Source organism: Pyricularia grisea (genome assembly GCF_004355905.1).
Source record: "Pyricularia grisea strain NI907 chromosome V map unlocalized Pyricularia_grisea_NI907_Scaffold_6, whole genome shotgun sequence".
Classification (NCBI taxonomy): Eukaryota; Fungi; Ascomycota; class Sordariomycetes; order Magnaporthales; family Pyriculariaceae; genus Pyricularia; species Pyricularia grisea.
In genome coordinates this window covers 1,219,760-1,243,680 of record NW_022156719.1, presented here as the reverse complement: position 1 = coordinate 1,243,680, position 23,921 = coordinate 1,219,760, and the positions used below count along the sequence as shown (strand labels likewise).

The window sequence follows — 23,921 nt, the reverse complement described above, 5'->3', positions numbered from 1 at the left end:
TTGATACCAGTTGCGCCTGGGCCTCCTTCAATTCGTTGGGGGCCGCTGAAGACTGTTGTCCAACGCCATGACCTGTTTTGGCGAGGTCAGGGTGTATTGAGTATCCTGTACCGGTAGGAATATCTTAAGTCTTCTTGGGTGCTCAAGGAACAACTGAAAAGAACTCTAAAGCTTCTCCCGTCGCTTTTTTGATGCAGACCGAAAGGTTCACAGACGTCTATTAAGATGAATGAGGGTTGGTATAGCATACTGCCAAGGCTGCCTAGCCAAGGCTTATTGATGAAGCGACTCTGATACGGCCGAAAGTATTCGATGTGCTTGGCATGGGAATAATGGTCCGATCAAGATGATAACCATGACAGTGGAAAGGAGATCTAGGTCGTTCTATCGCTATGGTGTTCCTCACACATTGGATGGGCTGTGCAGTTCATCTGTTGGCTGAAATCTAATCTGTCTTGTCAACCATACCTACCTACCTTAGCTAAGGTATTCACTTGGGATTTGGTGGCTCTCAGCTGGTGAGATCTCCTCTGACCAAAGGATGTTGTTTCTGTCGACTGCTCCTTCGACGAAACTACAGGCACTTCCCCCACTTCACTTGGAAGCCGGATCTGAGGTTCTGCTTACCGGGAAACTTCGATGGAGTCAAGATGGTCATTATAGGCGCCCGGGGGCCCAGACAGATGAAGGCTTTACTACAAGTAACAGCAAGAATCACTACATGCGGAAGTCGCAGTTACATCTGCAGCAGAAACTCGTCGGTTTCTTTCTGCTTTTGCGTATTACTCGAAATCATATCCATGATATCACGCAAAGTATGATAGTTGTCCAAACTAACAAGGTTATCGTCTGCCGTCCACCTCATCTCCCATCCCATCACAGACTTCAAAGAAACCTTGACCATATATTCGAGATCGGAAGGCCAAAGATTTCTCTGCAGTCAAAGTAAACCGAAGGATTCTATGCAAAATGATTCGAAACTTATTTTGGACCATCATCTGGCTCATCAAGGCCGGTCCTCGTCTGGTGGCCTAGGCGGTCAGCCTGACGATCCTGTTCATGATCTTTGTGGAAAAGACACTCCGCCACATGTACGGAGCGTACACCGAGCACCGCCCTCTAGGCCACTGCAAACGCTGTTGTCCTGTGGGTTATCCCATATCCTTAGATAGGCGACTTTTTGTTAGCTCAACGTTCCCACACACATCATGCTAACATAGACAAACACTGCCCCTTTTATCCCACAATCAGTGGTGCCTCCAAGCACGTATGCAAGCCGACCAGCACCACCACTGCGGCACCAACTGCTTAGTGTGCCGGCCGCGCTTGGTCAGCAACGCCGGCTCCGACAACAGCGCCATCGCCATCACGGCGGCCCCGGCGTCGCCGGGCGAGGCACCCCTGGTGACGATGGGCGTGGTCGGGGCGGACGGACGGATCGAGCCACAGCTGCAGCTGGCAGTGCGGCGGCGGAGCAGCGGCAGCAGCGTCACGACTGTACTTGAGCAGCCTTCGCCTCGGCAGCAACACTTTTACGGCGCGGGTGGCATTGACCTCCATCAACATCAGCACCAGCACCACCAGCCTCAGAGGCAGCCATGGCAACATTATGTATTCCACGAACCTATCAGGGGCAGCTCCTCGGCGCCGCCGGCGTACAGGATGGATCCGATGAGAGGAAGTTTGAGCGTGCATCCGACCGAGTCTCAGATAAATGCCAATGCTGAGGTGAATCAGGCAGAGCAGGAACAGGTGCGACAGAACATCGCGGCCCGGCTAACTCAGATAGGGAGACGGGTGCGTAGCGATCCGCATATTCAGTTTGTTGACCTGGATTGATCAGAGAGGCTTTTGCTTAAAGTTTTGGGGGAGGAGTTCTCGGACTCGGTTGGAAAATGGATATGCTTTTTCTCTTATATGAAATTGCTCGATGTTGGTCGCAAGGCTCAGATGGGTGTTATTGTATCTATACATAACAATCAAAAAGACGGAGACTTGAAAAGGAGTGTGGGTCAAGGAGGTGCGAAAAGAGGCAAAAGAAGATGAAACGACAAAAACATAAAATCGAAACCAAAATTTATATACATCTATGCCCAATATGCAAATGCAAAAAAAGAAAACCCACGGGACAAAAACAATTTTTAAGGCTGGCTGACTGACTACTCTCCCAGATATACACACACAGACACGCACATATCATTCATCATAACCAGCCTTGTTTCCCAAGACTCCATTGGAGCTCGCCCGTCTCCTCTTACCCAGAACCTCTTTGACCCACTCGGTCATGGTGAAGCCCCAGTGGCCAGCGACCATGGCACCGCTGAGAATGTTGATGACCTTGATGAGGAAGACGAGGATGGTGTCGCGCGACTCCTCAATGTCGAGCAGGATGGGCTCAATGTCGTACTTGAAAAAGATTCCCGGGATGTTCATCTCGTTGATCTCGGAGCTCTGCTCCGTCACGGCGTACTGGTTGGTGAAGATGGTCGAGTAGCCAAAGGCGGCGCCCGTCGACGACCTGACGCTGTACAGCGTCGGTACCACGGACAAAAAGTACTGGAACTTGTGGAAGTTCTTCTCGCACGTGTTGACAGTCTTGTCGAGCGGGTTGACGAGTGAGGGGTAAAAGTCGCCAAAGGAGAATTCGTTGATAATGTGCGAGAAGTTGAAGGCTGAAAAAAATGGGAGGAAATAACGTTGTCATGTCAGTTCAGTCATCCCATACTAATCCTCCACTGCACCATGACGGAAAAAAAAAAGAAAGAAACTCACAACTGTGGTCCAAGTGATCACCAAACTCGATATAACCGTGGCCCCTCGCCGTGATGTGAAAGTCACCCTGGACCTTGTTCAGATCCAAGCTTCCAAAGATGCGGCAACTGTCCGCGGTGGCTCCCCACAGCCTGGGCGTCTTGCTCCAGCGGGCGCGCTTCTTTCCGAGGGCAACGATGTCGTGGATGTGCTCCTCTCCGAACCCTTCCTCGTGGCCTTCGCCCGTGACGACCTTGCCGTGCTGGTCGTGGCCGAGGCGGTGCACGCCCGAGGCGTCGACCCACTGCGCCCAGGTAGTGTCGTCCAGCTTGAGCCGGGCGGCGGCCATGATGCGATCTCCGGCCGCGTCCTGGACGTTGACGTGTACGTCCTCGCAGCGCATGTGCACCACCATGTCCATGTTGATCTGCATCGAGTGTCCCACGCCCTTTTCGACCGCAAACGTGTGCGTCTCCACGCCGCGCCACCAGCGCGTCAGCTCGGACCACGTCAGAATCGCCGACACCAGCAGCATGGCCACCGTCCATTTGCCGCCTCCCGAAGTCCGGGTTACGTATTGCGGTTTTGATTTGGCTATTGGGAGAGAGAAGAGGTTGGTCTTTAGTTAGCTTTTGTGTTCTTGGCCTGGAGGGGTTCCTTGCTTGGTTTGATCTGGGAGAAGAATGGGAGGGGAACCGTACGAAAGGCATCGAATGCGCTGACTACGCTACCCGACGGGGCAAAAGGGTCCTCGTCATGGTGGTTCTTTTCGTATCCGTTCATCATGGTGCCGGTGGGTTTGAGCAGGGAGCCCCGAGTCTACTCCGTTTCTTCAAGGAGCAACAACAACCCTCGCCTCGGGACTTTGAATGTCGAGTCGCTTTGTGGTTTCGCGGGTCACCTGGCAATTGTTCACTGCATAAGCCAGTGATATGTTGTGCGTTGTCAAATTCGAATATTGTGTCGGGTCGTCCGAGTTCTGATATCCGTCAAGTTTTCGTGGTGCCAAGCGGACCGAGATCCTTTGGTCGTCGATCGTGATTCTTTGGGAGTGGTAAGACAAGACCTGGAGTAGAAATGCCGGCTACCCCTTCGTCGCAAAGAATTCAAGTCTGTCGCAGACAACAATTGACGTTCAAGTCACAGTCATCAAAGAAAATTCAAAGGAGTGTAGAAGGCCAGTTATCTATTGGAATTGCATTCGTGAGGTCTGGCAAAGAAATGCCCAAAAAAAAAAAAGCTTCATCGAGAAAACAAATATCAACCCGCGCCTCGGCCTTCTGAAGGACAATCTGTCACCAAAATACCCTTGGCGCGGCGCAACCCCTTCGACGGTGGCAATTTCTGATTGGTGCAATTGGATTTCATCTCCACCGACTTATTGCCCAACACGGATGGGCGCATGCATTGGGTGGCTCCGGGGTACGATTTTAGTCAGGCACCCCCATGGCTAATTGAAAAGCTAGCAAAGCCATGAACGTGTCTTTCGAGTTTGTAGGTGCAGGGTAGGCAGTGTCCACTACAATGTCGATCTTGGACCTTGACTTCCCCGCACCTATTACTTGATAAGTTTGCCTTGTAAAGGACATTTATATCTTTCACTATTCCACCGTAATAACAAACCGAGTAGACACAAGCGACTAACTAACAGTCTTGAATTTCTGTCAAAATAGAGAAAGACATTCTCACCCAAACTCAAACTCAAACTCAAGTACCAGTAGTAAAGGCTTGCTTGTCATGGCTCCATACGAATCCCTAATCTCCTTCACCCTCGACTTCACATGCCCCTGGTGAGGTCCCCCCCTTAGCGTCACAGCTAATGGATTTTCCTTGAAACTCTACCTCACCCCATCCCATCCCACTCCCTTATCACTCCAACAAACACCTCTAATGATCCAAACCCTACCCAAACCCAACCAGGACCTACCTCGGCAAGCAACGCCTAGAAAAGGCCCTATCACAATACCAGCAGGAGCACCCGCCCTCTCCGGACAGCGCAGTCAATTTCACCCTCACCTTCCTCCCGTACCAGCTGCAGCCGGCCTTTCCGGCCGACGAGGAGCGGGACAGGCGGCGATGGCTGAGCGAGCTGCACCACGGCGGCTCGGATGAGGCCACGGCGGCATTTGCGGAAAAGATGGCGGCCCTCGGCGCCGAGGATGGGATAGCGTTCAAGTCGCTGTCGATGGGCGTGGTTGCCAACACACTCGAGGCGCATCGTGTGTTGCACTGTCTGCAGGAGCTGCAGAAGTCCGCTCAAGATGGGGGAGCAATCGAGCCGGCGAGGTTTGTGGACAGCGTCTACGAGAGCTATTTTGAAAGTGGGTGCAGTCCCAGCAGTAGGGAGACTTTGATGGTGGCCTGCAAAACGGCGGGCGTGTCTGGTGAGACGGCTGCGGGTATTGTTGATGGCGACGAGGGGCTGGCCGAGGTAAAGATGTTGATGCGGGAGCAGAAGATGAATGGTGTCGATTCTGTTCCGTATGTTGTTTTTGAGGGGCGCAAGAGGGACTTTACTCTGGTTGGGGCAAGGTCTGTGGAAGAGTATGGCAAGACTTTGGCAAACATTGCCAAGGAGAGCTTATAGTTCCCGCCAACCCTGAGGGAAATTGATTCGTGTGAATAATCAAGTAACTCGCGTTATCCATCCGCTCTATCTAACCTTCAAACCCACAGTATCCCGACAATCGCCAGCTACAATCTCCGCTTCGCGAATACCCCCTTACAAGAAGCGACCCGTTTGATATAGTCGTGCCGCTTTTCCAAAAACTCGCCGCATTGTGAAGGATCCCGCCACGGAAACATGTGCGGAAGCCCAGGGTAGATGTGCTGCTCCACGGTAACGCAGGCTTCTCTGAGCCTGTTGGCGTAGGCAATTGCCTCGTCTCGAACGGCGTCAAAACCGCCGATTTGCATGACTGTCAAATCTATCAGCGCCTGAAGTCCATGATCAACTACTGTGGGCTTGAAAATAAACTTACATGTAGGAGGAAGGAGGCTGAGTTGTTCTGCCAGCAAAGGCGAGTGGTATGTATCGACATCCGCATCAGGCACATAGCTGTCCCAGTACAGCTCCAAAACATTCAACGGCAACTGGCTCTTCTCGCCTCCGCATTGTGCTGGACTAACAATTTCTTGGCGGAATGCTCTCGCTTTGTGGTAAAACTTGGGGTGGCAAAGCAGAGGAAACTCGAGGATCTGAGCAGCAATGCCAGCTACACCCTTGTCCTGCGCCTTGAGGGCGACACACGCAGCCAGGTTTGCGCCAGCATCAGTTCCGAGGAGTACAATTCTGTCCCTGTCTATGCCAAGCTCTTGAGCTTGCGTCTGGCACTGAAAGGAAGCCATGCTCGTTAGCCAAGGCAACTTTTAGCGGGAATTACGTTTGTAGGTCGGTCACTAACCCAGATTAAGGTATCATAACAGTCATTGAGAGCGTATGGGAAAGTATATTCCGGTGCCCTGTTTGAAATTAGTAAGGGTTCTGAAATCCCGAAAACCAGGATCATCTGCATGCATCCCGTACATGCCCGGGGCAGGCTGACTTACAATCGGGGATATACGTCAACAAGGACAACATCGGTGTCGAGAACCATCTCATCCCCAGAATTTGATGCTTCGAGGTCAACGTGACCAACCCAACCAATTGTGCAAATGCGGAGAACAAGCAACTTGGGGTCGGTGTTACCCATAACCACCTGGTCGGGAGTCGACGTGGTCGAATCCGATTCTGACGTTGATCCAGGGGCAATTCCTGGGCTCACGTGCTGCCCGTAGTACCCACCTTTAGACTCGGACAGTCTCCTGGTGACCCTTATTTTGATCTTGGCACCATCTCTGGATATGACAGTTTGGGTGACGCGGTGCAAGCCATGCCCACATGAGTCTTTTATCGGCTGCCCAGGTAGGCTCCATGACCCCCATCGTTGGCGCAAGTCTTCCCAGCTCATGTCTGCCGAGGGTAGGACGCCAGGAAGAGTCTCATCTTCCTTGAAGTCTTCTTGGGCATCTGCATCCTGCTGTGCATAGTGGCCGTGCTGGCGTCCACCCTTGAAGTTTGTGTCTGGGGTAACGTATTCTGGTTTCTGCTTGAGTGGTATAAGCTCTTTGGATACTTTGGCTCTCTGTCTAGCCCGCTGCGCAGCTTTGATAAGCCTGGTTTCGTCCATTATGGTGTTTATTTGGAGTTTCTCGTATCAACTTGGCGCCTCTGAGTTAGTCGTGATTTTTTGAGTGTAAAATTGATGGTTACGCGTAAAAATAAAATAAAATAAAAGTCAGAAAGGTTGTATTGCACCCAAATACGATGAGTTGAACGTTGGGAAATATCTCTCTTGATGATTCCAGACGCTACTTAAAAAAGCATGCACTGTATAACTGTAACAAGCAGGTTGCATCTGGAACTTGCCATATTTGTTAGGTACCCAAAATAACTTAGAGATTTACATAAGGTACCTTAGTGCAAACAAAACCCCGGATCATCAACATTCTGACAGCTGGTGATATCATTTTTACCTCACAATCGGGCAGGTACGTTGTCAGCTGCGTGAACCCTGTCTGTAATCATTCACTAACAGGTGGAAAGTTCCCCGGTAGGTTTGGTGGCGGGGATTGACCCGCCGATGATTTTCGATTGATGCAATCCATTTTCTAGACCGCTAGCTAATAGCCTATGGACAAAATCTGTCAGAATGTTCGCCGCAGTGTGATAAAAATATGGAATAATGCTGAGGAAAGAAGTTAGGAACATATGCTCCGGTCGAATGGAGTTGCGTTGCTCAAGCCGATCTCGGCATCCAAGAGGAAAGGTGGGGTATGTGGCGGAGTTGAGAAGACACGACTTGGCGATGAGGTACTTGGCTTGCTTGGCTTGCTATGTAGGAAAATAAGTACAGCCTACCACCTTTGCAGTGTATGCGGTCGGAGATCGGCACCCATCGATGTTATCAAGAGCCATTGATTGAACAAGAAAATTGATTAGTTATAAATTGTCTTTTCAGGTCTTTAGCCCAAGTTCTACCAGGTTTAAGTTAGTATCTCTCGCTGAATCAAAGCTGATTGACATTGGGTGGCTCACCAGTCTGCCCTCCTTGTCCTCCAAGAGATCTGTGTCGGGCTTATTGCGGTATCATTCATGATAGGGACCAAACCAAGAAAAGCAGGTTTCTTCACCCAAATATAGTATCCAATCCTTTGAAGATTTTGCAGTACACCTTGTGGCTTTCATTCCACCCCTTAACCTGGCATTCCTTTTCACCCGCAAAGCATCTAGAGTCAGCAAGTCACCAAACGAGAGAGCACCAAAACCCCTTCATTTCACTTTTAGTCCCCTTGACACCAAAAAAAATAAAAAAAAAAAAAAAAAAAAAAAAAAAAAAAAAAAAAAAAAAAAAAAAAACTCACCTTGCCGCAATACCTCGCCCTCCCACACCCAACACACCTACTCAGCCCACCACCCGCCTCGCCCTTCCCACCGCACGCCGAGCAGACCGTAGGATCCTCCTCGACGCCCCCTAGCGCCAGCACCTTCTCCAGCGCGCCGGGGACGGCCTTGACGGCGGCCGCGTCGGCCTTGGAGACCCTGACGAAGCCGCGCTTGGTCTCGTCGGCCGGCGGCACGCGCCTGGCCCGCGGCATGACGATGGTGTTGCCCTTTTTGAGCCCGCGCCCCTTGAGGTCGAGGTCGTCGCGCCCGTAGCCCTCAAACACCACGGCGAACGGGGACCCGTCCCGGTCCTCCACCACCAGCGTCGGCTTGGCTATCGTCATGTCGTTTTTGATGTGCGCGAGAAGGTACCACTCCTCCTCCTCCTCCTTCTCCTGCTTCTGGCTACCGTCGCTGACGGGTGCGCCGCCTGCTTCCGGAATCGTATTAAAGGTTGGGAACCTGTCCCGGTTACTGAAATCTGGCAATGGCGCCATTTTTTGGTTTTAGTGTTTTTGGCTGTTTGATGAAAAAAAAAAAGATGAGGGGGTTTTACTGAGTATCTTTAAAAAAATAATGACACCGATTTTGATAAGGAGAAAAATTGAGGCTTGATGTGCCAGATCACCCCGTGCCAAGCCCACTCTACCCCAACACTTACAGGGCCCTGCGACAGGCCTGACCCATAGAAAACGGTTGATGCGGGGGTGCCTGTATGACGTACTGTAGAGTTTAAAACCACTATAACTGTCCCGGCTATCCGTTGAACTGAATATACGCCATTTGTCTTCTACTTTCGGTATAACTGGCTTCATTGTTTGCCTGTTAATTGAGCTCAACTGTTTAATCCACGATTATCATGGTTGCTATGCTGTCTACCTTAATCAGAACTCTGGACAGAGGTGTCTTTTTCACCCCACCCTAGTGGGCTCAACCACGATGGATTTGATACCGAATACAGTTGCCAAGACTTTCATCGTTGTTTATGTACAAAAACTAGTCTTAAAATGCTCCTGCTACTCCTTACTATCCGGATGCCAAAAATTATGCAGCAGAGGTATCTTCACTTTCGGTTTGTCCGTTTCCGATCTTGTCTTTTTCAAACGCCCCCTGGTGAGCGGCACACGAGCATCCCCCTTCTCATCCTTACTCTCAACATCCCCTCCGTCGTCGCCAGTATAAACCCCCCGATATCCACCCCTCAGTCGCCGCAGTAGCCCCACATCATTGGCTTTTTCCTTCTTTTCTTTTGCCTCATCCGCCCCGTCAGGGTTGGGGTCCTTCTCTCCCATGTTCGAGGCCAGCCAAAAGAACAAGGAACTGATGAGCAGCACGCTAGCGATGGTGAGGAACGATGCGCCGGCCCTGTCGCCGGCCGTTATGGCGGCGAACCCGTTGCTCGCGTCCTGGGATCCCGTGCCGGCGTCCGGGTCGCCGACGCTGGTGCCGCCCGTGCTGTTGGTCAGGGGCGCGTCCTCACTCGCTTTTTGCAGCAGCGAAGTCACGGCCCCGAGCACGTTCATCTGTTGGCCCGCGCCCGTCTTGCCGTCGAATGTTTTATTTGCCCAGTTGAAGCCACACTGTCGCCCGTCTTTGCCGCCGGTGCACGTAAGTACGGCCGCCTCGGCAGATTTTCGCAGGATCGGAAGGACCTGGGCCCGCGCAAAAGGCGCCACCGTCGTCGCCGTCGTCAGCCACCGGTGCACGTAGCCCTTGTAGCTGAGCATGTCGGTCGTGCAGGAGTCGTACGGCTCGCAGGCCACTTCTGTGATGATGTCGTTGTCGGCGAAGAAGGTTTCGAAAGTTGCATTGAGGAGGCCCTTGACCCGCGCTTCCCACTTTGCGCTACCCTTAGTCTAGAGATTGTTGTTAGAATTGGAACTCAGGTGTATTTGTGTCCCGTCTGCGTGGCCCAGTCCCCAACTTACAAAGTTGTACATGTTGGCTGCACCCAGCACCATGACTCCATAGGTGTATGAAAACAGCGCTTTGTTTATGTCGGTGCAGTTTTTTTCCACGTGGGCTGATTGCAAGGGTTTTCTTGTTAGAATTAAATCCAGGGACACTGTTGGTGTTGTTGGAATTGGACTAGCTGCAACATACCACCATCATATATGTTGTAGTTTGCGTCTATAAAACCAACACTCGTCAACTGCAAAGCAACCCACGCAGGTCAGTAACCTTTGTCATGGTAAATTTGTTTATTTCGCCGCCGGGTTGACATGTCCTTACCCAGTCCCATTGTTTCTCTGCCCAGTCAGAGTAAGTGGTGTTGCCAGTATACCGAGCTAACCTTGCGCCCATGTTGAAGAAACAACCATTCGCAATACCTGCAAAGTCCCCGGTCAGTCAAAACAGACTCATACTCACACAGTAATAAGTCCTAGAGGCAAACCATCCTGACTTACTATTCTTATAATTATATCCAGTATTGGTAACCGGTATCTGCCACCTCATCCCACCTCCGCAAGTACTGTCGTGCCTCGAAGGGGCCGCCTGGGTATTGAAGACGGCCTGGGCCAGCGCCAGCCACTGCGGCTGATCCGCCGGCGGGTTCGGGAAGTTGACCTCGGCGGCGAGCATCGCGCTCATGCCCCAAAAGGACTGGTCGTCATTTCCCAGGGACGCCGTGTAGTTGACGGGCTGATAGTCACGGTTTTCCCCGACCTGGTGTAGCATTCCCTGGGACACGACGTCGTTGTAGCTCGTGTCGCCCGTCAGGTGCCAGTAGTCTATCATGGCGCCCATCAGCGCGCCGCCCTCCCACCAGTAGTAGTCACCTTTGGGCGGCGGGCCCGGCAGGATCCCAGGCACCTGGCCCGATTGGTTGCCTTTGTAATAACTCATGAGGTCGTACGCGATGGTTCTTGCCGATGCCTTGATTTCGTCTGCATGGCAGATTGTTAGTTGATATGTGAAGGTAGGTTACTGGTGATAATTTTGGATATCGTCTGATACCTGCATGGAACTAGACGGTAGAGTTCAACATACCATCCGATCCTATGCTGTAAGCGGCATCAGCTGCTTGGCTAGCAAGGAGGACCGCCGCAACGGCCTTCGAGAGTACATTGTGCATTTTCTTTTCCACACCAGGTGGATTCGCACAACGTGCAACGTCGAGGTGGAATTTGTCTGGAGCGCCTATCTGGCCCTAGGCCCAAGATATGGTGCTCTCAGGTCCTAGAGCTGGTCTTCTCATCGGTCGACAGCTAGAGGCTTGTTCTCGTGTTGGATCGATTGTAGCTCTACCGGGCACGTAAATTGTGCAATTGGAGAGCAGCGAAGTTGCACATTACCACGGCGATGAAGTTGATGAGAAAAATAAACAAAATGCAACAAAACAAACTCGAGCAGGAAACAATGAAAGGGGTTTTTAGACAAGATTAACCATGGTAAAAAAAGACACAAGACGAACAGAAAGGCTATAACGACTCGTATAGCTCCCCTCCATCAAGTACGAAAGTCTGTAAGAGCCATCCTTGCGAGACAGACTCGCGCCTCCACATTAACCCTGCACGAGTTGGAGCAAAAGCAGGGTATCATGATGATTGTTGCTTCATAGTGTAGGGAAGTGGGAGGATTTCCGAAGAAAATGCGATGGCGGAGTCACGGAGTAGCTCTGTTACATCATAGCACGGAGCTTCGCTTCGTATAACTGAGACGACGCCATGAGGCTTGATTCGACTCGAGATGGTAAACAATACTTGGAAACACGACAATTGAATTGCGCATTTGAGCGGCGACTTAACAATGATCAAGACTGGCAATTGTCGACAGCATAAAAAAACATATATAAGTGTTGCTCCAGCTATACTGGGCATGAGAAGAAAATCTGGGCGTGGTGAGTAGTGAAAAAATACTAACCATTGTATGTTTCACCGATGTGGCGATCGTCGCTAGAGTCCCAGATTGTGCGACCGTTGCAACAACACCGTGTCGAGCGCGGTCCTCAATGCTGAAGCATTTGTTGCGCACAGTCATTCTTGTTCTGTTTTCTGCCATCTTAACAGGTTAAGTAGTGATAGTGGGCTGGGTACGAGCGATGGGTTGATACAGTATGTTGTTTGACTAGGCTTCTAGTTTTAGTAGTGATGTGTTGTTGTTGTTGATGACTTTCCCAGGGGATCTTTGCTACGTGCTTTTTGCTTGATTGGTATTGAGGCATTGTATCTGCAGGTGAGAATGCTCAAAAAATCAAAAGTCGACGCGTCCCGGATGAATGATTTGTTTAGTAGCTTACAAATTGAATTTGCAATGGAGTCCGCTAAGCCCAGGGCTTCACACAGACATGAGGCCAGATGGTTGGTCACTCCGACGTAGTAGTAACGGCCCCTCGTCATGTTTCGTCTGATAAGTCATGATTCGACATTGCGGTGTGCTTCCTTGGGAAGGTAGAAACGACGAGCAACCAATTGGTGTGCAGGGCAAAAAGAAAGCCCAAACTGTCTTAGGCTAGTTCTTGACCAGCTAGCTGCATGCAAATAATTGATAGCTCAATTGCATATATTTTGTTTTTGGGGAATGCTCATATATCAGCAGTGCTTTACCGACCTCTAGGCGAGACCTCGCTTCTTGAAGCTTACCGCACAAGAACAACAAGCTCATGCTAGACTGCTTGGCTCGCAGCTTGGGAGTTAGGGGTAGTAATGCACCTTCCCGATGCCCCTCATAGTTGTCCTGTTTGAGGGTAACGACGACGCAGAGTAGAACAGACAGAAAGAGAGAAAAAAAAAAAGCGGGTGGGCTGAGGCTGTTCCAGTCCCGTGGGCTAGTACTCATCTTTATTCGTCAAAAGGTCCAGGATTGTATGCATCGAGATGGATACTCTGATAACACCTCAAAAAAGTCTCGGTGAACAAACAAGGCAAGCTCCAGTTCCCCTGTGATTATTGGTGATTCTCAGGAAGTTGAGAGGGGAATCAGTATAGCACTCGGTGATCGGCCGAAGATCTCTTACTGGGCAATGGTTACAAGTACAGTAGACATGTTGGAACAAATCGACTCGGCTCCATTCTAGACAATTGCCAAGCAGCTCGATCACGGCAAAAGCTAACCGGATCCAAAATGGACCACGTTCGAGGCCACACTCCACCTGGGGAATTCGGCTTTTTTGGAAAGGCAGCCGCTACCCTTGCAAGCCTTGATAGTGAACTGCCTGAGATTGGTTCCTGTACAGTGGATGGATTACATAATCAACAACGTGTGGATTCTTCTTGCTTACCTACCAGGTACCTTAGGTACCTTAGCTTGAGCAAGAATTTGGTCACCATCGAAGAAAATGTCTTGCTTGAAATTGTCAAAACGCGCAATCAACCTCGCGTCACATCAACTGATGAAGTCGATACGACCGTACCGTACCTACTTACTACCTACATATGTAAAGCGAAAAATTTCTCCGTAATTCTACCACGTCAGCGTGGTACGCAAGCTGGACACCTACCGACAACTGGAATTACGAAATAGCGATCAATATTCGTATCTCGCAGGTTTTGCTACGGTACACCACAAAGGCCAGGCGAAATTACATATTTGAGGACCCGCCAAGCGTGGCTATGCAGACCACTCCAGGTCTTGGCTCGGAGACTACCACAAGGTCCAGCCCAGTACCTTAGCTTATCACCCACAGCTGCTGTGGCAGTTTCTTTTGCCCACCTCTAGGAAGTAGCATTTTATGGGGTTCGGAAACGCACTCGATGCTTGTGCAAACACCCCTTTTTTGCAGTGGGCCAGGGGAAACGGGCGCCATAAACTTGTTTGCAGAGTTCCTTCTCTTGATACAAAGTACAGCGGGTAAAGATGAATCTCAAAAGTCGCATCATCCCGTCACTGGGTAACACGGCACAAGTATGATGATCAGTTCAACAAGTTCAGTCCCCAAGACGGGACTGTTTCCAAATCTTTACTAGACTCAGCATGGTAGAAGGGGGAAAAGGAACCTCTGAAATGCATGGGCCCTTTTTAAACCCCGGAGGCAACCCGCGAACTCCTCCACGCCGGCCGCTCTGGACCCGGTACAGGACAGGCCCCTCTCCCCACCAACCTCCATGATAGGCGAGCCGCCCATGATCATCTCCCCGCTGACACAGACACAGGGCTGGCTGACTTGGTGTACGGAGTACTATTGCTTGCTCGCATTATCGCAGTACATTACCTGATTGGACTTTGGTGTTCCCGCATACACTCGACTGTCTCTAATATTTGCTGTTCCCCTTACTCTCCACTACCTTGAAAAACGTGAGCCCCTCATTCTCTCTCTCTCTCTCTCTCTCGCTACTGACACCTACCGGGCCAAGTCGAGACATGCATCTTGATGCTTGTTCACAGAATGGTCACCTTTTAGTCAATACCGGTACATTGACACAGCCATGCGCCACAATTCAGACCAGTTCAACTTGATAATGCATTGTCCCGGAAAGCTCACGGTATTTTGATCACAACAACAAGCTTACACCCTCGTCGCCAAGCATAACAACAGTGATATTCATTCCAGCGCCCAAGATTCCATCAACATTCGATGGCTTCAATCCCTTCGTGGACTAAAAGCTTGGCTCCTTGTATAACCAGCTGCTCTCCTTTGGCTACCGCCGCAAGAACGGCGGAGCTGGAGGAGCTCGTTCGCGTTATTCGGAGCACACCAGCTATCGACAACCATGCGAACCCTTTGCTAGGACGAAAGGAACCAGAAAACTTTCCTTTGCTTGCCGGTACCGCCACCGGTAAAGGAGAGAGTCCTGATGTGGTCGAAATGACCTTGGGACAGCAACGCGCTCTCAGGCAACTTGCCACGGCTCTCCAGTGCGAGCCATCTTGGGATGTCGTTGCTCATGCTATCAGGAACAAACGACTCGACGAGGCTGAATATGGAAAATGGGTTGCCAAGTGCTTGGCTGGTGTCGACACGATTCTGTTCGACGACGAGTCCAGAGACCGGAATATAACGCACGACATGACGTGGCATGACAGATGTTTAAGCGGCAATTGCAGGCGCATCTTCAGCATAGAGACCGTCGCTGCTGAGATCATCGACAGCCACGCAAGGTCATACTACCAATCGAGCTGCACGAACAGCGGACGACGTCGCCGTCAGTCATCAGATGATATATTCGACAGAATGCTAGACGATTTCGGCATCGCCGTCAAGCAGGCCATCGAGAATATCGACATAGTTGGCTTCAGCTCCGTCATCGGTCATCGCACTGGACTTGGCATCCGCAAGGCTGTAGACATTGCTGCCGCCCGGGATTCTTTCGAGGAGATTGTCGAGAACTACGGGATGCTGGGAAAGTTCACAACCGTGTCACATGCGGGCTTGAGTGATTTGTTCGTCCATCACACCGCCGTTTTGATTCGGGAGTATAGCACCAATTTCCGAAAGCCTATCCAGTTCCACACATTTCTGGGAGGTACCGATGCCTCAGTAGTCAACTGCAACCCGGCACTTTTGGAGAAATTTATGTGAGTAGTCTTCAGCTTAGTTAGATCATGACATGGCTACAGAGACTGACATGTCAATGGTCTTCAAGACGTGCCTACCCTGTGGTGCCCATCGTCCTCTTGAACGCATGCTACCCTTACGCCCGAGAGGCGGGCTGCCTTGCAAGCACACATGCCAATGTTCATGTCGACATTGGCAAGATATTCCCCAGCGTCAGCCAGGGCGGTCAGGAAACCGTCTTGAGAGAGATGTTGGAACTATGCCCTTGGTCGAAGATATTATGGGGCACTGGTGCAAATGACACCCCGGAATCTTTTCTCCTGGCAAATATTCAGGGTCGGGAAGCCCTGAAAGCGGTATGTCCTACAACGAGTCGAACAAGCCAACACGATTGACAGAAGAGTCATTTTCTAACGGCTTATCCTGGGAGACACAGGTGCTATGCGAATTGGTTTGGAAAGGACACATAAGTTGCAAGGATGCCGTCGATCTTTCAAAGGCTGTCCTTTTTGAGAACTCGAACCGGCTATACAACTTAGAGCTGTCGTTGTCCAGCTTGCTTGATAGCACAGATGGGACCGATACGGGTGATGAAACCAGCGACGACGATGACGATGACGACGATTCTGATTAGATGACGAGACCTCGTTCACACTGAGAGGGTTGACTGGAAGCTACCTTGGACGCTACAGCTTGTCGAGCCGTGGCACAGATTATATTCGATCAACTACGAGCATCTTTGAGGCTGCTATCCGAACAGATGCCCAGTTATTAATCCCACGAATATGAACGGATTATGAGAGGAACTCACACATGTGAGCGTCCACATGTAATTGTATTATTAGGAACGAAGGGGTTTTTTTTTTGGTTTTTCGACCTGGAAGACGGCCCTGGATACTCGCTATCCCAATTCGCGGCCCAGTCACTATATACGGATACCCATGGTTGAGGCGTTATTTGTTTTCTGGCGTCTTAGGATCCACAATAACAGATTCTGTACAAATTAAACCTAGCAATAAGATAAAAGCCCTTCAAAGTATCCATTGAGCGTCAAAATAACCGTCCAGGGGCTATAAATACTTTTTTTTAAAACACAAAAACCTAAAAGCAACCCCCCCCCCCCCCCCCATCATTTACTTGCCCTGCTCGTCTTTCTCCTCCGTCTCCACCATCTCGTACAGAAGGTCGGTCCGCATGGTATATTTGACGCCATAGACGACGTCGTCGCCTGAGTGCCGGAGGTGGTTGTGCTGAAAGATGAGCACGCGGCCGCAGCGCGGGTGGACGTCGATCCTACGCGACCCGTGCCTGCTGAGGAAAGGGGTGGCACCGCCGACCAGGTCCGTCGGCTCCCTCCCCGCCGCGGCCGCCTCGGCCTTGGAGTCGTTGAGGTACAGGTGCAGCGTGAAGAGCGTCTGGCGGTGTTTGCCGTCTAACGAGTCGGTGAAGGCGCCGTCGCAGTGGGCTAGTAATACGGGACGTTTTGATGAGTTAGTGGCTTTTCTTTCTGGAAACACTCTCACCATACAAGGTTTCAGGGGGATATCTCTATGCACAACTGAGGATGGGAGGGGCGGGGAAATAGATAACAAGAGATGAACCCTAAGACAAAAAAAAAAAAAAAAAAAAAAAAAAAAAAAAAAAAAAAAAAAAAACACATACGCCTGAAGAAATCCCCACGGCGGTATTTGAGGAACCGCATGCGCCTGTTGATGCGCGAGAAGCGCCACGGCGGGTTCGCGCTATACCTGGACTTGAACGGAGCGGCGGGGTGGTTGGGCCCCAAGACGGCCAGCTGCTCGAGCAGACCGGGCGCCTGGGCGCAGCGGGCCCACAGCCGGTCCGTGAGCTCCTGCTCGTCCCAGACGATGCGGTCGCCGCGGCGGTAGTCGCGGTCCAGCACCTCCAAGTTGGGGCCGACGGAGACGCAGGCCGGCCGCCAGGGGTCTTTGAAGACTTGTGGGGCTGGGGTGGAAGAAGCAGCAGAATCGTCCGAGGTGGTGGTGGTGGTGGTGGTTGTACCCTCCTTTTTGCCGCTGTGCCGCTTAGGCTTCTTGACCCGCCGCTCGTACCGGTCCGCCTCGGGCACGCTGGCCTCGGCCATCTGGAGCAGCTGGGCGCATTCCGAGGGCGAGAGGACGTTCTCCAGCACCACGGCGTACGTCCCCTTGTACTCGGGCAGGACCGAGCTGAAATCCACCGGGGTCAGGGTCACGGGCTGCGCGTCGGGTGGTGGATTGTTGGTGCTGAGGAAGTTCTCGGGTATGGGGACGGGAGCAAAGTTGTAGACGACCTTGAAGGGACGGAAGGAAAAGTCCTTGTACTCGTCTTCCGAGTATTCAAGGTCGGAATTGGGGACGGATGCCATTTGTAGGGGTGGTGAGTTTATTATTTTTTTTCTTTTTTTATGCTGGTTGAAGCTCAACTCGGTTTGGCTGAATGAGGCCTGGGGAAGGGATTGACTCTTCTTTTTTCGGGTGTGGGATGTTGGAGCATATAACCTCGAATTGTAGCGGTGTGTGGTTTGCTGTGAACTCTTCCCCTGTATTCACCACTTAATAGTTGGCTGCAAGCGGGGCATAGGATTTGTTTTTTGGTGGTCAGGCTGAGGCGAACAAGGTGATTGAAGTGGTTGTTGGTCGTAAGTTTTTGCAGCCGATGGGCTTGGCGTAACCGCAAACATGTAGAAGTCACGGCAACCAGTGCTGCCTAAAATTGGTCTCAATTGTGAAACCTGGTGCCTGGAGTTGCACCTCCTCAAGCACGCACTATACTAGCCAACGTCCCCGATGAATTAAATCTCCTCGGAGTCTAATCCAGCTGTATATCCTAATTGCAACACGACCATAGTGATAAATGCGATCGGACAATCTTGCAATTATTCATCTGGTTACTTGCTTTCACTCTCTGCATATCTGGTCTATAATTTGTGTCACATGCCTGAATAGGAAACTAGAACATTTGCTGTTATTCGGCCAACCTTTCATAAATATCGCTCATTAAACACACCATTAATTGCTGCGTTTAATAACGTAGGTAGGTATTTATTACGATCAAGGTATCGGGATAACCTGTTCTTATATAGTCTCAGGGCTCATCCCTGAATCGGAGCTCCACCGATTGAGCGTGGCTCAATTCGTGGCTTTGTTTGTACCTGTGGGTCCAACCAAAAATCACTCTAATTTAGTCTCAATGCTCAGACTAGACGCCCCTGCATTGCAGGGTGGACCGGGCGCTCCATGTACCTTTCAGCCACACGGCTTTTCGACCAATCAGATTGGCCAAAAAGATCGCGCCCGTTCTAGTCTGAGGACATCTTGTCGATTATCGCCGCAAATGGAGGTTATCGCACAGTGCCCGCCTGCGATACAGTTAAAATACTGTGTATTCTTTTATTTACCAATATTTGATGAAATAAAAATGGTACAAATAAAGTAAGTAAATCGTTATAAAGTTTGGAATTAGGGCTTTAAAACGGAATGAAAACCTTTATGTTAATCGCCGTACAAAAATTAAAAAATGACTAAGTAATATTATTATTATTTTTAACGCCTTATTTAAAAATTTATATATAAATAATAATATATATAAACCTTTTATTTTTACATAATAATAAGTATAATTATATTAATACCCACGTCCAATTTTTCTTTCCAAATTATCGTTCGTTAATTTTTTATTTATATAAATATACGTTAAATTTAATATTTTATATAAATATTTAATAATTAATAAATTTATTAATAAAAAACTTAAGAAAAAATCGATATAATAAGCCTTTATACTAATTATATATAATAATAAAATAACGTTTATTTTTTATTTAATTTAAAATAAATATAAAATAAAATTTAAAAATATATAAATTTTATTAAATTTATATATAAAATATGTAGTTTTAGTAATATTTAAAAAAAACTTGACTTGGACGTTTATTTATACCGGTTATATAATCGTTAAAGTTTTGGTTATAATATCGTTAAAATTGGTAAAAATATAAACCCGTTTCGATTGCAAAATTTATTAAGAATATTAATTATTTTACCTATTCGAATATTTAACACCTTATATTACGTAAAATATTAATAAAAACTTATATATATATATATATATATATATATATATATATATATATATAATATAAACATCTATTATATCCTCCACGTACAAATACTCTTAAATTATATCTAAAAATAAAAATATAATTAAAAGAAATTAAAAAAACCCCACCTCCATTTGCAAATTAAGGCCACCCATGTACCAATTTAACCAATATAATAATTAAAAATATAAAATAAATCGTTCTTAATTATTTTATAAATTATTATTCTTAACGTATAAACCGTATATTTTTGCAATTTTTATTTAAATAATTATAACGGAATATCGGTTGCCGAATTGGCGAAATCACCTCCATTTGAACCGAAAATCGACAAATTGTCCTCAGACCTGAACCAGAGTAATCTTTGGTTGTACCCACAGGTACAAGTAAAGCCACGAATTGAGCCACGGCTTAATTAGTAGAGCTCGCGTTCAGGGATGAGCCCTGAGATTATGGTACTGGCCCAACTGTCTGGTCGTAATAGTATTGCGTTAAAGTTATTCCATATATATTTGGCTAGTTAAATATGGCCAAGACCCCATTTTTTGTCCAGATTCCCACTCTAACAACGGTAAGTCGAACTAACGTTCACCTGGACATCGGCAGCGGAAGTGGTCTCGGTCCCGCACGGCGGCTTGGCCGCGGCCATATTGGTTTACAGCATGATTAAGGTGACGAAACTGAAGGCTTTTTTTCGATCTGTATGGTTTATAAGCAAGTTATGAAAAAGGATGCAAATAAGAAGCTGAAAATACCATTATAAAACCAACATTGAAAAGTGGCAGATATAGTTTGTTTACAATAGCTACATAAACTGGAGGTGAAGTAGTTGAGATATAGAATAGAATGTAAGAATAAGCAGGACAGTCGAGGTTTAAACAATGCAAAACAAGTTTATATGGGTTGTACTAGCTACAGAACAACAAGTCAAAGTGGCTACGGTCTTTTGGATACAGATAACAAATCCGGACCCGATTTATAGTATGGAAAATAGTCACCGGATGGTTAGATGTATATAAAAAACAGGACCGGCAAAGCGGAATCCCGAATCCATGACGCACGAGTACGAGTCGTACAGCTTTATTTATATCAAGCGGGACCTTGTGCCTCGTCAGTCCTGAAACTTGTACACAGAGTAAATTACTTTGAATATCCATTGGAAAAAACTAGCTGGTCATTTGTCACGATAATATGTTGAGAGGGAGCTAGTGCTAATTGCTATATCCCTTTTATATTTCTTATAAAATCAAAAAACCAATTATTACAATACTAAACTAGAATGCTAATCTAGTGCAAACCCCATATAGTCTTTATATTCTATATTTTTTCCAACTCCCACCATTTCACTTCACGATAGTAAGTTTTGTGTTCATTCCTGCCGGGATTTCAAAACCTCTTACCCAAGTTGGCAGACTTGAAACCTTGTCCGAATGAACTTCGAAGGGAAAAGGTATTTTTTGCTCAGCCAGAGCAGAACAATCTTTTCCGAGCTCAATTTTAATCACTTGGCGTTCGGGGAGCTTCAAGAATTCGACATCGACAACCGAATTCGCTGGTACGAAAATGACATCAGCCCAATCCCGACGAGGATAATTATAATTGCGTTTATGAACTTGAACGAGGCAGTGGTTGTCAACGGGCACGACCAATTTTGTAGACGAGTCCGATTCGTGTCTGTAGATGGTGAATGGACGGGTCTCGCCCGGGTCGGCCGTGGCGATATTGGCTTGTGATGCAAGCAAAGTGATGAACTAGAAAGCTTTTCCACGCTGCATGATTACGACAGCAAATTTCGGAGGTGATGCAAGTGAATGTTGTTGGAGTCCAATTGAAATAAAAAGTTGTGTTCTTAGCATTTTATTATTAAGCTTGTGAAAAAGATGTTACGATGCATCAATAGTAAACTAGTCGTGTTGGTAAGCCGGACATCTCATGTGGGTTGTCTATCCATTATAAACAAACCGCACAAGGAAAGAGGTACGAAAGCGTTGTTATAAAAGTCAGGGTCTGCCAGCTCGGGCACTCCGTGTGACATCAAGCATCCTCCACCATTCATGGGTCAGACCCACCTTTATTAGCGATTCACACCCAAACACACCAATAAGCTTAACAGCTGAAGAATTTTCGCCCTCCGGGCGCCGGTCGTCATGGCCTCACCAGAGGTCTCAAACCGCCGCGCGCGCCCGCAGAGCACGCCGCAGGCTTTGCCGCCGGGCCAGGCCGAGTCGGAACACGTATCTCTCGACACGCGCACCGCTAATGCGCCTGAGCCGGCCGGCCGCGGAAGGTACTCCAGCCTCCCGGCCCTGGCCATCAAAACACTGCAGCAGGAGCTGGAAAACGTGGAAACAGTCGGCAGCTGGCTCGAAGAGGTTTTTGCAGCCAAGCTCGAAAGCTTACAGGCCCCGGAGGACGCCGCGCTTAGGAGAATTGTTCTCGAACTTGATGATGTGATCAGCGGCTGGTTCCTCAGTCGCACCCTCCCTGAAAAAGAGCGTTCGCGCTCCCCGTCGCGTTCGCCGACCAGTTCCAGCGAAAGGCGCAGCATCTTAATTACAAGGACGGGCACGGCGTCGTCGGCCTCCAAAGGCAAAGGCACGCCCACTAACAAATCGGTCACATGGGCCGAGCGAGCCGCCACGCCACCAGCGGCGGCCCCAACGCGAATTTTAACCCCGGCCACGCGCTCGTACCCGATACGTACGACGCCCGGCAATGCACCTGACAGCTCCGCAGCTCCCTCCCAATCGGGCCGGGACCGCCCCCAAGCCCCGAAACGTTTGACAGAACAGCCGGCCAACCGGATCCTGATCCGCGTAAATGACAAATTGCGGATGGTGACGAGGGAGCCATACGCGGTAACCACCAAATTGGCCGAATTGGTCTCGGTGCCACACAGTGAAATCCCAAACGCCAAACGTACCCCCACGGGCTGGGGTGTTACGGTGGCCTTTGAGGAAATACGGCAAAAATTTCTCAACCCCAACGCAGTTAAGGCCATTATGGACGCATTGGACGCGCGGGAAGTTACTGTCCCGACAACTTGGCACATATACGCCGTCTCTGGAATGCCCCGAACGCTTAATTGCCTGGACGGAAGAAAGGACGTACATAATATAATCCAGGAGGAGATTACCGTGGCAGCAGGCCAGCAGCCAGTTAATTGGTACATTTCCAAGCATGGATACGACCCGCATACGGCTGAGGACACGTGGATAGTGTCTTTCCTTTAACCCGTAAAGCTTTTTCAGCTTTTTGGAGTGTCGAAACGTGCGCGGAAGGTTGAAAAGTCACGCAAAATTACACACCACCACGATGGCTGCCAGGGATATTGCGAAATACGTCGCTGCGTACGGCAAGCGCGTTGCGGCATATGTGGTGAAGCAAAACATGCGACAGAGGAAAAGCCGTGCAAAACAGCCCCCAAATGCGTTAACTGCCACGGCCATTTCCCATCCGGACATGAGAACTGCCCTGCCCGACTTTTGGTGGTAAATGGGAAGCTTGAACGACCTTTACAGCGTAAATTAAAGGGGATCCGTAGAATCGGACGTGCCAACCGTGCCGCGATTATCAACGACCGGGCTAAGGCGGCCCGCCGAGAACCAGCACCTGCAATCCCGGTCCTAAACACCTTATCGCAACATTCGCAAACCTCGAGCTCCCGATCGAGCATCTCAAACAAAAGAGCGCGGCCATGCGAGGCGGCAGGGGCGGACATCCGCAATTTCCTGTAGGCCGAACAGGAACGCGTGTACGAAGAAATCGTTTGGGCAGCCGAAATGGAGGAGGACGCAGCGGTTGCCGAACCTTGCCCCGCTAATGTGATAGACTTGGAAGCAACCCATCGATTGATATGACGAAATATTCGCTCGGCAACATGCAGCGGGAACGCCTCGACGTAGTTTGGGCCAACGTAGGCAAAAGGATGGGTGTGCATCTGAGCCTGTTGGAGTTATGCTACCAAAGAAAAGTGGACCTGGTTAACGTCCAAGAGCTATAGTGCGGGCTAAAAACGACTACATAAACGCACCCGGGCTATAATGTTTTTGCGCCAGTGGACGAATGGCACGCGAGCACTTACGAAGCCATGACTGGGTTCCGGCCCCGGGTGCTCACCTACGTCAAGAAGGGGGCAGCCCTAGGGGCCGCACAACGACGGTTACCGCAGGGCCAAAATACGCGGGACGTACTTTGGCTCGAAATTA

General features: G+C 49.3%; 7 protein-coding genes across 7 annotated transcripts; 4 read left to right on the top strand and 3 right to left on the bottom strand.

Moving 5' to 3' along the window:
* Window positions 1-283: 283 nt before the first annotated feature.
* On the top strand, window positions 284-1,839 carry PgNI_08314 (uncharacterized protein; the record flags this gene model as incomplete). Its single annotated transcript, XM_031128312.1, has 2 exons — window positions 284-1,146; window positions 1,252-1,839. The coding sequence occupies exons 1-2, from the start codon at window positions 1,060-1,062 to the stop codon at window positions 1,837-1,839; spliced, it is 675 nt and encodes a 224-aa protein (XP_030979028.1). The 5' UTR covers window positions 284-1,059.
* PgNI_08313 (uncharacterized protein) lies at window positions 1,469-3,996 on the bottom strand. The gene is made up of 3 exons (XM_031128311.1): window positions 3,453-3,996; window positions 2,773-3,345; window positions 1,469-2,672 (listed from the first exon to the last, which is right to left on the bottom strand). The coding sequence occupies exons 1-3, from the start codon at window positions 3,535-3,537 to the stop codon at window positions 2,197-2,199; spliced, it is 1,134 nt and encodes a 377-aa protein (XP_030979022.1). The 5' UTR covers window positions 3,538-3,996; the 3' UTR covers window positions 1,469-2,196.
* A 492-nt stretch (window positions 3,997-4,488) lies between these two features.
* PgNI_08312 (uncharacterized protein) lies at window positions 4,489-5,338 on the top strand (the record flags this gene model as incomplete). The annotated part of the gene is made up of 2 exons (XM_031128310.1): window positions 4,489-4,541; window positions 4,672-5,338. The coding sequence occupies 2 exons, from the start codon at window positions 4,489-4,491 to the stop codon at window positions 5,336-5,338; spliced, it is 720 nt and encodes a 239-aa protein (XP_030979023.1).
* Window positions 5,339-7,986: 2,648 nt separating this feature from the next.
* Window positions 7,987-13,150, bottom strand: PgNI_08309 (uncharacterized protein; the record flags this gene model as incomplete). Its single annotated transcript, XM_031128308.1, has 10 exons — window positions 12,417-13,150; window positions 12,041-12,164; window positions 11,168-11,936; window positions 10,585-11,064; window positions 10,409-10,506; window positions 10,280-10,328; window positions 10,105-10,199; window positions 9,327-10,032; window positions 8,196-8,657; window positions 7,987-8,000 (listed from the first exon to the last, which is right to left on the bottom strand). Exons 3-10 carry the CDS (start codon window positions 11,250-11,252, stop codon window positions 7,987-7,989), a joined length of 1,989 nt encoding a protein of 662 aa, XP_030978909.1. The 5' UTR covers window positions 11,253-11,936; window positions 12,041-12,164; window positions 12,417-13,150.
* PgNI_08310 (uncharacterized protein) lies at window positions 8,102-8,955 on the top strand (the record flags this gene model as incomplete). Its single annotated transcript, XM_031128309.1, has 2 exons — window positions 8,102-8,544; window positions 8,630-8,955. A coding segment is annotated over one exon (348 nt), but the record flags the coding sequence as incomplete, so codon positions are not given.
* An 813-nt stretch (window positions 13,151-13,963) lies between the features above and the next one.
* Window positions 13,964-16,698, top strand: PgNI_08308 (uncharacterized protein). Its single transcript, XM_031128307.1, has 5 exons — window positions 13,964-14,187; window positions 14,269-14,410; window positions 14,470-15,631; window positions 15,700-15,967; window positions 16,048-16,698. The coding sequence occupies exons 3-5, from the start codon at window positions 14,691-14,693 to the stop codon at window positions 16,243-16,245; spliced, it is 1,407 nt and encodes a 468-aa protein (XP_030978908.1). The 5' UTR covers window positions 13,964-14,187; window positions 14,269-14,410; window positions 14,470-14,690; the 3' UTR covers window positions 16,246-16,698.
* A 37-nt stretch (window positions 16,699-16,735) lies between these two features.
* PgNI_08307 (uncharacterized protein) lies at window positions 16,736-18,227 on the bottom strand. The gene is made up of 2 exons (XM_031128306.1): window positions 17,274-18,227; window positions 16,736-17,076 (listed from the first exon to the last, which is right to left on the bottom strand). Exons 1-2 carry the CDS (start codon window positions 17,977-17,979, stop codon window positions 16,745-16,747), a joined length of 1,038 nt encoding a protein of 345 aa, XP_030978913.1. The 5' UTR covers window positions 17,980-18,227; the 3' UTR covers window positions 16,736-16,744.
* Between the last annotated feature and the right edge of the window lie 5,694 nt (window positions 18,228-23,921).